We start from the raw sequence: 12,973 nt of genomic DNA, 5'->3' as shown, positions 1-12,973 counted from the left end.
TTTAAGATTATTATTAATCAACAGATTTTCTTTCATTTATCCATCCATATACTTTCTTCCACTTATCTAATTCAGGGTTGCAGGAGGGGCTGTAGCCTATCCCAGCTGCCATAGGCTGAGAATCGGGGTACACCCTGGACAAGTCACCAGTCTGTCACAGGGCTAACACAGAGAGACAGACACATTCGCATCTACGGACAATTTAGAATCACCAATTAACCTAACCCCACTAACTGTATGTCTTTGGACTGTGGGAGGAAGCCAGAGAACCCACACAGATACTGGAAGAACATGCAAACTCCACAGATAATGGATTCAAATCCAGGACCTGCTTGCTGTGAGGTAACAGTGCTAACCACCACGCCATGCTGCCCTTCTTTAATTTATGTATGATTAATTATCATAATTTATCCTGCTGTCTTTGTGGTTGGTAATGAATTATTCATGTTGTACAGAAGTATGCAGTACAATTACCCTGGCAGACACACGGTCCCAGGCCTGCTTGACCAGAGCTTGATCCACAGAGAGCTTGCCATCCTTTTGGACTGGCTGTAAGAGTGGATCTGTCTGCTTTTTCTTCATTTCATACTGCACACGGAAGTTCTTAAATGCCTACAAAAAAAAAAAGGACATACATGTTGATAGATGATCTTTTCAAAGAAGAATGCTAGAGTTTCCCACACTTAACTAACCTGATATTTGTCAGTGAGGCTTGCCTCTGTTCCTTGGGCCCTCAGCACATCTCTCTCCAGCTGATCTAAAAACACCTTTAGTTCTCTCAGCATCTTCCGTTCCTCTCTCTGTCATAATTAGGAGACATGTAGCTTACATTGGGAATAGACCTAATTCTTTTTCATTATAAGCATCCCGATGGGAATCTCAAATAGAAATGACATGCCAAAAACATAAAGTTAAAGATTAAAGAATCAACTTGCTAAAAGATTCACACAAATAAAACCTCTACATTTAAGGACTGATTAGTTAAGGTAGAAGAAAAATGGGTAAGAAGATGGCACAGACACTGAAAATATCTTCTTTAAAGCTCTGATTTAGTCTGTCAAGTTAAACATACCTCAAGCATTTGCTCTATATCTTGGGGACCAAACTATCCAGGAAGGCAGAAAGATGCAAATATGTGATAAAGGCATTAGAACAGCAAGGGGAAACAAAGAAGTAAAGTGGATAGAAAATGGAACAAGACCTAGATGGGTATTCACTCCAAACACAAAGCATGCAGTACTATGACCTGAACTCTCACCTGGAGTACTGGCACTGACAGTGCAAAAGTTGGAATTGAGCCAAGAAGCAGCTTAATATGCCCAAAAAAATAAGTAAATGAAGAAATTAAAAGAGTCTGTGATGATGGAAAACTATGTTGATGATTATATTTCTGCTGTGATCATGCAATGATTGCTTTTTCTCATTTAAGCTTAACATGACAGAGTATCAAGAATAATAGCAGGCACAGATAATTAAAAGTTTGGATCAGCAGAAGATAAAGCAACTCTCATTAAGTGTAGACTGTTCTCTGCATGTGGGCAGGTTTTAGAAAAACTAGACACATTATGTGCAACTTTAAACATAATAACAAATGCAGTTAAATAGTCATTCTAATCCCATTTTACCCCAAACTGCCCAAGTATCCCTGCCTACATGCACTTGAAATATAAGTAATAAATTTAAGGTTAGGTACCTCATCCTGCTGTCCGTCGGTCTCAGAATGTTGGGGGTTTGGATAGTGCTTCAGAAACTGAGCTACATACGTCATGATGGATTTCTCATCTGGCTTGTCTACGTCCACATCTGCAGATCAACATAAACATTGCCCACTGCAATTGATGAAAAATTTCACACCAAGTATGAGATTATCTTAAAAAATGGGTGCAAATAAATTAAGACGTTTTATAATCTTGTTGGAATTAAAGGTAAAACATGCCATGATGCCTGTAGAGGTGATTAGAGTACTGACAGAGCCATTACTTTTGGTATTAAGTCAGTATGACACACAAATACTTTGTGTCCTCGGGATAACGCTCCCAAGGCTTTGCAGCTAATTATACATGTCTTTTTTCACGTCAATCCTTGACCTGATGTTTCTAGAAATCAGGGTCAAACTCCTGTAAAAGCAATGGCATTTCAGTGTGTAGCTGCAATAAAGCATCACGACTCTGCTAAAGAAGACAGGACTGCAGAGCCACTGCAGACTGCTTCTCCACAGACTGAAACTCTGAGCTACAAATAACACAGAATTTTAATCTTCTGTAAGGTGCTGCTTCCAGCACACAACTGATGTAGAATGGACACAGAAGCACAATTTCATTAACGTTTCCTGTGCTTATGTCTAAAAAACTAGTAAATATCCAAACACTCAACAGTTTAGGACACATATTCAATACTTCTTGCAGCACTGGAATGATTAATGCAAGCTGTTGAAATGGTCAAGGACACCTTCTGGATCCAGCAGACGAGGAATGCCCAATTCATTTTCTGCGAGTGCAAAGGCCTCCTCTAAATTCTCCCTGTTGCTTCTTCGCCGTACCACCTCCATGTCCACCAGGTCAGGTCTGATTGCGTGCACCACTGACTGGAATGCAACCCCATCGCGCCAGCTGGGACCAAAGTCCTTCACCTCAATTCCAAAATCCCTGAAAAACATGCATGTAACATTTTTCATTTTACAGAACTTGCATACATAAATGTGTATTATGATAGAAACCTTATCACAATGATAATTTAAAAAGGCAATTAAAGTGACATACTTGGCCGCTGTACACTGCACCCATTTGAGCAGGGCCTTCTTGGCATTCCCCTTGAATTTGTTAACCACCTTCCTCTTCATCGGAGGGCTTCCTGTTTCAGAGCTGGTGATACTCTCCACAGAAGAGTTGCTGTTGGACAGAGCCTGGAGGGCTAGCAGGTTACTGGTTAACTCTTCAATCTAGTTGAGAGACAAGAAGAAAATAAGGAGAAAGTGGCAGTATTTCTTGGCATTCACCTACATTGCTAATGTCCAACATCACCTTTAAGCTGCTGATGCTTTACTTACACTTTGTCCTTTGTAAAGGTTAAAAAGCACAGATTAACAATGGATTAAATCTTGAGCAAAAAAATATTTGAGCAGGGAGGTTTACTTGCAGGGCTGCAACTCACCTTGGAGAGAGAGAATGTAATCAAACATTTGGGATTTAAAGAGAGATGAAGCATTACCTGGAAGTAGAGGATAATGGTCCATATCAACCCAAGGACAATTGATGGTCGGCCATCTGCGATGTCAGTCGCATGAATGTTAACAAGTTTGATCTGAAACAAAAGCCAAGCAAAAGATTATTATCAGAACCAAGTCATATTCAGGCAGTCTAGAAGTGAGAAGTTTAACTCAGAGGAGCCCTAGCAGTAACACACAGTCCAAAATATGTGCAAGCTTGTTTGCTCAAAGTCATCAAAGCCAAGTCTTTGATGCAGTTAAGTATTATCACTGGCAGAAGGCACAAACAGCCACAATGGAAAGTCAACCAGATGAAAAAAATAAGAGTGTTCAACTCAACATTAACAGAAAAGCAGATGCAACACAGCATTTCAGATCTTGCACTGAAGAACTGCTACAATTTGTCATGTTCGCATCTCTGTTTTTAAAGAAGTCAGAATTTAGGGAGCCAGACACACCAGTAATCAGTGTTATAGTCAAAATGCATTAAACACACCTCAGTAGAAAAGCTTAATGACTACATTTATAGAAAACGAATGACTGTATCCAAGCATTGCATAGTCTACATCGTGCATCAAAAGAAAAGGATGCATACAGTATATGATCACACAGGGCGTTTACTGGCGACTGACCGGTGATCCTCGATACACAGACTGAAGGCACACATGATGGAAAAGAGATCACAACAATGTAAGTCTCAGTCCTCAGGGAACTCAGATGAAAGTGGGACACAGGCTTCATAGAGCCAAGAGATTTAGAGATGGCTTATGTAATCAAGAAGTCCCATTTCCTGCTTCTTTATATGTAGTGTTCTACAGACAGTTACCGTATGCATACTAATAAATAGCCAATCAAAAGCTTTTTCTCAGGCATTCTTAATCATACCTTGACTTCTTGAAGACATGTCACTTCTTTCAAGTATTATATTCAGTTGTGGAAGAAAAATACTTCACAACATTCACAGTGAAAGGTCAAACTGTCATTATGACTGCACGCTTACCTTCCTGCCTTCAAGGAATTTGAGTGCAGTGCCGATGTTGGAAACCCAGTGGATCCTCTTCAGCTGGCGGCCTTGCTCACAAGGCTTAAGATAGAAAGGGCAGAAAGTAAAAATTAGCTAGCTGTGGAAGCCATATCATGAAAGTTAATGATATCTTCATACAACCATCTGCTGATTTGAAAAATAGTAGGAATATAATTGCAGATGCAAATTTTTTCTACTGTCCACTTTGCCAGTTGGGAAAAAAAAATCATCATAGTTGCTACTAACTGCACTGTAACACACAGAGTGGTCTGAGAGAATTAGCTGGGCTTTTCTTACATAAATTAACAGCAGAGTGCCAAAGTTGCAATCCTGTGCTACAAAACACGAGCTGGAACCAATCATATCTGTCCATGTTAAAAATTTTGGCTGACACGAACCAGCAAGGGTGCACTTGTGAAAGCAGTAAGTGAAAACATGAAACGGTGTTCGCCATGAAGTGCAAATGACTCATTTGGCAACCAACAGCTTTACAGATGGCATGGAAGTTTGTATCAAGACAGGTCTAATCAGAAATTGCAAAACATTATCTGGGTCAGTGTGTGTGTGTGTGTGTATTTGTGTGTCAGGAGAAAGAGAGTAAAATAGAGACACTGTTGTACTAACAGCTCCTCACAGCAGGAAGGCTCAGATCAAAATTAAGTCCATGTACAGTAATCCATGACTAAATGTTTACAACATTTTTGACAAAAAATTATTTTCTGAGTTTACAGTATAGTATATACTACCATAATTACGTGTTGCTTTAAACAGGAGAAAATACAATCACTGAGCAGGTTTTGCTCGGATCTTCACTCCACAAACTAATAAAATAGACTAGATAATAGATAATAATAGAAAAAAATTTTGGTCCAAAAATTGTACAGAAAACACAAACTAAACATCTCCATGTCTGAATAGAAACAGTTATTTGGTCAGTATGGCTCAAAAATGTGTAAATTAAAAAGCCAAATGACTGTATTTCAAAAACTAATGTACTAACTGCACTTTTCCTTCTGTACATCATGAAAAAGTTAATGCATTGTAATCTAAAGGTGAAAAGATGTGCCTTGACCTGCATAATCATTATTTTAAGTGAATATTATATAGGAGGATGGACCCCCTAAATTAAAACCCCACATACAGTCCTGTGAAAAACTAAGTACATGCCACTAAGTACAAAAGTAGTGCTTCCACATTAATTAAGATGGTAAATAACAGCCATGTGCTGCTACTCAAACGCACTTTATTAACTGATTAAGTGTGGCCACCTCAGTAAAAACAGATGTTTTGGCAGTTTGCAAGTCTGGAGCATTCAGGTATGTGTTAACACAATGTCAAGGAGGAAAAACATTAGCAATGATGTTAAAGAAAGAATTGTTGTTGCCCATCAGCCTGGTAAGTGTTATAAGGCTATTTTGAAACAATTTGAGGTCCATCATTGCGCAGTGATAAAGATTATTCACAAGTGGGAAACATGTAGGGCAGCTGCCATTCTTATGGACACCTCTACAAATTCACCTCAAGGTTCAGAGAAACTACAAAAAACCAAAGAGTTACATCTCTGATGCTGCAGGCCTCGATTAGCATGTTGCAGTAAATGTTAAAGTTCATGACAGTACAATTAGAAAATAACTAAACATGTATGTCTTGTTTGGAAGGGCTGCCAGGAAAAAACCTCTTCTCACTAAAGAGAACAAGGCAGCACAGCTTAGGTTTGCAGAGTTGCATCTGAATAAACCACAAGACTTCTAAAACAATGTATTTTAGGCAGGCAAGACCAAAGTGGAGATGTTTGGCCATAATGCACAAAAGCAAACACAGCATATCAGCACTAACACCTCATACTGCACCAACTGTTAAGCATGGTGGTGGAGGGGTGATGATTTGGGCTTGTTTTGCAAGACCTGGGGCACCTTGCAGTTACTGTGCTGACAATGAACTCCTCGGTATAGTAAAGTATTTCAGATGTGAGGACATCTGCCCAACAATTAAAGCTTGACTGAAAATGGGTTGCACAAAAGGACAATGATTTCAAGCATATCAGCAAATCTACAACTGAATGGCCGAAAATAAAAGAATCAAGGTGCTGCAATGGTCCAGACCTCAACCTGACTGAAATGCTGTGGTGGGACCTTAAGAGAGCTGTACATAAATGAATGCCAACAAACCTCAGTGAACAGAACAAACATTATAAAGAAGAGTGGGCCAAAATTTCTCCACAACAATGTGAGAGGCTGAGTCATTGCTGCTAAAGGTGTTCTACACGCTATTGAACTGAGGGGTGTAATTTGTTTTTCACAGGACTGCACAGAGTCCTTTGCAAACTTTCATTTTCACATGACTGTAAATTTATGTCTACATCCTGTGCTACTTACTAGTCTTTGGCCAGACAGGACCTCCAACAGTGCCAAGAGCTTCACCCCATCTTTGATGTCCTCAAACAGGTCATTTACCTCTAGTGGTGGTTTATGCTGGAGGATAAAAGACAGCTTTAATGTGCAGAAGCAAAATGTCAAGAAAATCTGCAGTAATTAGAAACTAAACCAACAAGAAATGTATTTACATTGTTAATTCTACAGTATCAAAGGATATTGATATACTAGCACAAAGAGACGAAACCAAATGCTGTTTGTGAGAAACAGGCTTGTTAGTAACAACCACACAGCCTCCCTGCAGCTGAAAAGATGGTGCCTTTTCCTCAGCAGTGGCTTGGTGCCCAGTCCTGAGGCGATGGTACTCATTTAACCCTAACTGGATACTGTCTCCTGATATCATATCCACACATTTACAGAGCTACAGAATCCCCAACATGAATGACAGCGTTATGACGTACTGTTTTACACATTCGGCTCAGAATAAATAAATGAAACACATGCTTATTTATGCAGTACAATGAAGCTGTAATTAAAAGCAAAGCTCACCATGGGAATTCTTTATTTGGCACGGTATACAGGCCATTTCACAACTCAACATATTCCATGACAGGATGCTGTTGGCTGCCTATTTGGGGCAGAGCAGCGTGAAGAAGCAAGCTTCTATCTTGTTATTAGATACATATATTCTTTTGTCTTTTTGTCATATAATAACATTAGATAATCTGTTAGTATGGTCAGTTCTGCGATCTCTATGCAGATTCATACAGGTGAAATAAGCAAAAGTTTAGTAAATACACCCACGGTTTAACAGAGCCATCAGATCTCTTGATTGTAGGAGACCAGCATTCAGGTTTTTCCTCTAATTCTTCACCTGTTTTTACAGCTTAATTAAAATGCATATTGTTCCTTCAACACTGCAGCTTAACTTCCACTTTTAAAGTATGACTGTGCATAGATTAATGTGCAGCTAAGGCACAATTTTAGGAATGTAAAATAATGTATTTTATCTCCATGTAGTGATCTATTCTATTCCTGTTAGATTGAAAAACTGAAGGGCTGCATTTTTATTTAAATGCTAATATAAGTACAAAACAGCCTTTGTCCTTTGGAAAATTACACCAACCCTGGAAACTTATAACATTCTGAGCTATCAGCAAACACTTAACAGTGGAAACACAGTGACAATCACTGGAAAGTTGCTTAGTAGCGCAATATCACAGGAAATGGACACAAAGGCTGAGGGGAAGTGTGAAAACTTTAGGAAGTTCAAACTTTGATAAACTTTCAGCTATAAAAATAAATTTCATTCAAACTGACATTTAATATTTATGCATAAACACAAAAATATTATATAGAATTTTTCTCATCACAGCATCACAGCATCACAGCAACAAACAGAAAAGCTGGCACTGGAAATTTTCCTGTGAAATAAGGTAGTCACTCAGAAGCTGTTTGCAGTGCAAACCTGACTGTGTGAAATGTCTTTCATGATGTGGCTTATGCTACATTAGTCCTATTGGTATGCACAGTGAGTGAGCTTGAGCGCAGTGCATGAATAATGATGAATAGACCAACAGAGCGACCCAACTCTAGCCCACCACATTACTCAGATTCTTCTAAAGTTTTAGAAGCCAAGCTTTGAACTATCGTGGGCAGATCAGGCTCAACAAAAGACCCCTCTAAACTAAATCCTTTGCCAGATCCCAGACTGAAACCCTGTAGTGTTTCCTGTGTTGTATACTTTGCTGTGTCATCTGCAGTTACATAAAGATTCCCAGCAAGTTATTTATATTTTGAGCAGTTTTCTGGTATGCAGTACATCAACGGACACAATCTAATTCAGTTCCTGACGCTTTCGAGTCCCACTGTGACGTAACACAGCATGTGGGCATGTGTTATTGTTGTCCACTTAGTGCCTTGTAATTTACATGCATGAACCTTAGAAGCAGACAACTGCCTGCAGGGAACAGTCCTCACCGTCTTGCTCTCCATCTGCACACTGCATCACTGTCCCTGCCAATCCTCTCCACAAACACACACATACGCCGACGTGCACATACAGTACATGAATAACCGAACGCCAAAACACATACTTATGCACTCGTAAACACCAGACACACAAACACTAAATAAACAACAAATTCACAGCCCAAACACCAGTTTTGAGTTAATCCTTAAATCCACCATATGTACACAGGAACAAACTCCACACCACTTTCACTATAAATGCCCCAAGTGCGATTCTTTAAAACTGAACTGCCTACGAGCTTTGTCAAGACCTCTGATAATTCTATTCATGAAATAAGAGACCTGAAAAGCACAGGTTTGCAAGTGTATGGAGTCTGTCCCTTCCCCTCCATTAGATTAAGCAAAATCCCATTACAAACAACAGCCCAGTGTCATTAAACATGATTTCATTTTGAGTACTTAAGTATCATAGTAAATGATGTCATTATTTACAGTTAATTGGATAAATTAAATTATCTTGTGAGGTGTTATCAAGGCTGGTATTGTTGCATGGCAAAAATCTTCTTGCAGTCACTACTTTCTACAGGCATGACAGGTCAGCAGCCTGAGAATAGAAGCTACAAAATCATGACAGGTTTGACAGTTTGTTTCAAGTGCAGCTGATGAGCCTGTAAATTTCATCTCCAACTGTTTAGAAGTGATTTAGGTTAGTGAAGTAAAGTAAGCAGTGGATTGCACTGATGGAAACTGACACTTACCTTGGCTAAATGAGAATTGATCCATTTTGTAAAGGTTCTCTTCTGGACTGCCTCTTGCTCATCTAAAAATTAAAGGAACACAGTCCATGTCAACACATGATAGTCAAATCGCATGCTCTGATACACGACTAAGCCCTGTACTAGAGAAACTGGTGATATTCACAGAGAACGCACAACCAAATGGAGAGAACACACATAATAAAACCTGGTGATCAGATTTATTCATGAAAGAAGTGACTGTTAGTGGATTACAGCTACCACAGAAACATAAAACACATAAAATAACAATCTCTCACTAAAACCTTTGTCAGTTACAGCCTTTGTAGGACTTTCACAGTCAGAATACTATTTTATCATAACTCACACTACATAATGTCAAGTAGTATTGGAGTAGTCCTGCACCGCAGATGTTAGATAATTTCTGAAATATTTAAATGTGTGCAGATGATTACCAGTGCTAGTATTAAAGATGCTCCTGGGAAGAGCACTCCAAAAGAGGTCATACTAGATTAGAGGGTTAGCAGAGAGCCAATTTCTCATCTGACAAACCCCTGTGTTTCCAGTGTTAACATGTGCGATTGTTTAGGTCACCCCCAGCCTCTCTTGTGGTCTATTAATATATTCATTCAAAATGCCTCATGCATTATGCGGGATGTATACTAAAACAATACATTTCTTTGCTTTGTCACGGTGATTTCTAACACCCTGTCAAACGTGTCAGTTGGCTAATGCTGCATGCCACAGAGTGGCCATTTTTAAATATCCACCCTTGGAGATATAGACAGTGATCACGTGTTTAAGTAGGCAATGCGAACACTATACAGGGAGCAAAGACATCAAGTTAACCCACAGGCAAATGCTTCATCACTAATGCACCAGGGATGCCCACTGAAGCATAGCAGGCACATACAGATGTGAACATACACGGATGCAACACACAGAGCTGTGTTTGTGCAGCATGACAACTAGTTCTCAAAGCAGGGATTCACCTACAAAGCATTAGCATATGTTATGCCCCATATAAGCCATACAGGTCCACACAGATGAGAGATGATGCCCTACTTACCACGAAGATACTGAAAAAATCCAGTCACCAGATTTAAAGAAGTCTTCCTGACAGATACATCCTTATAGTGAGCCATTCTACACCCCACTCTCCAGCACTCGCCCTGTGCATTTCATGAGTTCCAGTGCACATATATGTGTGCGTGTGTGTGAAAATAAAATCCACAGTGGAAAAACTGACACAAAAACACCCAGATGTCCTTGCACCCTTTTTCCAGCAGGAAGCAAAACAGATCAGGCTGTCTGGTTTCCCAGTGAAAGCAAAAGAGCTGCTGGAGGCTGTGATGAATACGTCCCCTCCTCCCTGACACCCTCAACTTGACATACACACGCACGCACGCACGCACACACACACACACACACACACACACACCCACACACACAAACGGAAAAGCAGAAAACTAACAGAAAGGGTGATTTAAAATCCCATCCTTCCTTCTTCCTGTGTTTTTCCCATCCAGAGGAGCCATGCCTGTGTGGATGTGCACAGCCCCCGCTGTACTGCCTCGCTGTATCATCGTGCCATCTGAGGCTGTAGAGATCTCAGCTAGAAGCATGGCTCCACCAATCAGCATGCGGGAGGTGGTGATGTCACAGCCCTGGCTGCATTATCCCGATTTAAGCTTGGTGTGTGTGTTTGTGTGTGAGTGTGTTGGCCTGTATTTGCCTATAAGATTTGCCTAATCTTCTATGAGAGTGACACATTTAAAAGCATTAAAATGTCCAATACAAAGAAAAAAAAAACAAAAACTTAAACTTACTATTTTTTTCAGCAAAAATAAAGAAAGTACCCTTAGGTTTATTTATTAAAGAACAAAATTAAAAGACTTCTTCACAAAGCTCTCCATGCTGCAACAAATCTTAATAATTAATGCAGTCTGGTGAGTGATGTCTACCACCTGCTCTCTCTCATTGTCAATGCTGTTGTGACGACAAAGCAGACACACCCACAACGGGATCCCCTTTGTACAAAAAGAAGCTCTAAAGCATGTCTATATTGTTCTATTAAGATCTAGAAGAACCCCCTCTGACCAGTCTGTTTTTCTAAAGGAGTACTACTCAACTCTTCTGCATATAGCACACAACAGTCAGTAAGTGTGTTACTATAGCTTCTCATCTCCTGCTGAAAAATTCATTCTTCATTCTTTCAAGACCACCAGCATGCTAAAAGCCTTTCTGACATGTTAAAAATAGGCCTGAGGTCGCCGTTCTATTATTATCTCTCTATAGACTGCTGGTGGAACCGGCCCAGAAAAGCTATTTGGGTGAAAATGTTTTCCCACTTTTATACCAAAACAGCAAAAGGTCATCAGTACCATTACAATGACACTGAAAGCTATACACACTGAAAACAATACACTTTTAGAGATACTGACGATATTACTCACAGCTATTTATGACAAGCAAGTTGCTAACAAAAAAAAAGGTTACACTCCCCTCCAAAAGTATAGGAGCAGTGAGGCCAATCCCTTTATTTTTGCTCCAGACTGAAAACATTTGGGTTTGACATTAAAAGGCTAATATGAGACAAAAGATGTCTGAATCCACCCATTTTTCTTGCGAGAAAAAGTATTGGAACAAATAACCTTAAAACAAATACAAGTGAATAAGCCTAAAAAATTAGTTGCATGTCCGTTGATTGCAATCAAGCCTGTGACCCACTGACATCACTAAAGTTTTGCATTCTTCTTTTGTGATGCTTTTCCAAGCTTTCACCACAGCCTCTTTCAGCTGTTACTTCCTTCAGTCTCCTCTTTAGCAGGTAAAATGCTCTATAGGGTTTAAGTCTGGACATTGACCAGGCCAGTCAAAAACCCTCCTCTTGCTGCCCCTGATAAACTCCTTTGTTGTTCTGGCAGTATGTTTTAGGTCATTAGCTTGCTGCATGATGAATGATTTCCCAATCAGTTTGGTGAACCTTTATTTAAACTGACAAAATGTTTCTGTAGACTTCTGAGTTCATTGTACTGCTGCCATCATGCGTGACATCATCAACGAAGATTAATGAGCCCATCCTAGAAGAAGCCATGCAAGCCCAAGCCATGACATTACCTGTTTCACAGATAAGCGTGTATGTCTGGGATCATGAGCAGACCCTTTCTTTCTCCAAACTTCAGCCTTTCCATTACTTTAGTAAAGGTTAATCTTTGTCTCGTCAGTCCATAAAACTTTCTCCCAGAATTTCTGAGGCTTATCTCTGTACCTCTTGGCAAATTCCAGCCTGGCCTTCCAACTGTTATTTCTAATTAGTGTTTTGCATCTTCTAGTGAAGAATCTGTACTTTTGTTCACAAAGTCTTCTGTGAACAGTAGACTGTGATACCTTCACTCCTGCAACCTTGTTGCTGATGTCACTAACAGTTGTTTTAGGGTCTTTACAGCACTTACAGTGTTTCTGTCATCAAGTGCTGTTGTTTTCCTTGGTCTACCTGCTAGTACACCAGCAACGACTTTCTTCTTCAGGACATTCTAAATGGTTGCACTGGCTATGGCTAATATTTGTGCAGTAGCTCTGACTGATCTTCTAACTTCTCTCAGCTTTGGAATTGCTTGTTTTTCACCCATAGAGAGCTCACTGG

The 12,973-nt window shown here is 39.8% G+C and overlaps 1 protein-coding gene across 1 annotated transcript in view; it reads right to left on the bottom strand.

Annotated features, from left to right (window-relative positions):
• LOC115772754 (nesprin-1-like) overlaps nt 1–10,472 on the bottom strand; it is a 30,554-nt gene extending 20,082 nt beyond the window's left edge. Inside the window, exons 1-10 of the mRNA XM_030719135.1 lie at nt 10,397–10,472; nt 9,331–9,392; nt 6,605–6,700; nt 4,206–4,289; nt 3,208–3,300; nt 2,760–2,938; nt 2,449–2,645; nt 1,694–1,803; nt 693–800; nt 475–612 (exon numbers count right to left, since the gene is read on the bottom strand). Coding sequence (XP_030574995.1) covers nt 475–612; nt 693–800; nt 1,694–1,803; nt 2,449–2,645; nt 2,760–2,938; nt 3,208–3,300; nt 4,206–4,289; nt 6,605–6,700; nt 9,331–9,392; nt 10,397–10,472 — 1,143 coding nt within the window. The remainder of the gene's footprint in view (nt 1–474; nt 613–692; nt 801–1,693; nt 1,804–2,448; nt 2,646–2,759; nt 2,939–3,207; nt 3,301–4,205; nt 4,290–6,604; nt 6,701–9,330; nt 9,393–10,396) is intronic.
• Between the last annotated feature and the right edge of the window lie 2,501 nt (nt 10,473–12,973).

The sequence above is a fragment of the Archocentrus centrarchus genome, chromosome 22 (genome assembly GCF_007364275.1).
Source record: "Archocentrus centrarchus isolate MPI-CPG fArcCen1 chromosome 22, fArcCen1, whole genome shotgun sequence".
Classification (NCBI taxonomy): Eukaryota; Metazoa; Chordata; class Actinopteri; order Cichliformes; family Cichlidae; genus Archocentrus; species Archocentrus centrarchus.
This window is presented reverse-complemented; position numbering and strand designations above follow the sequence as displayed.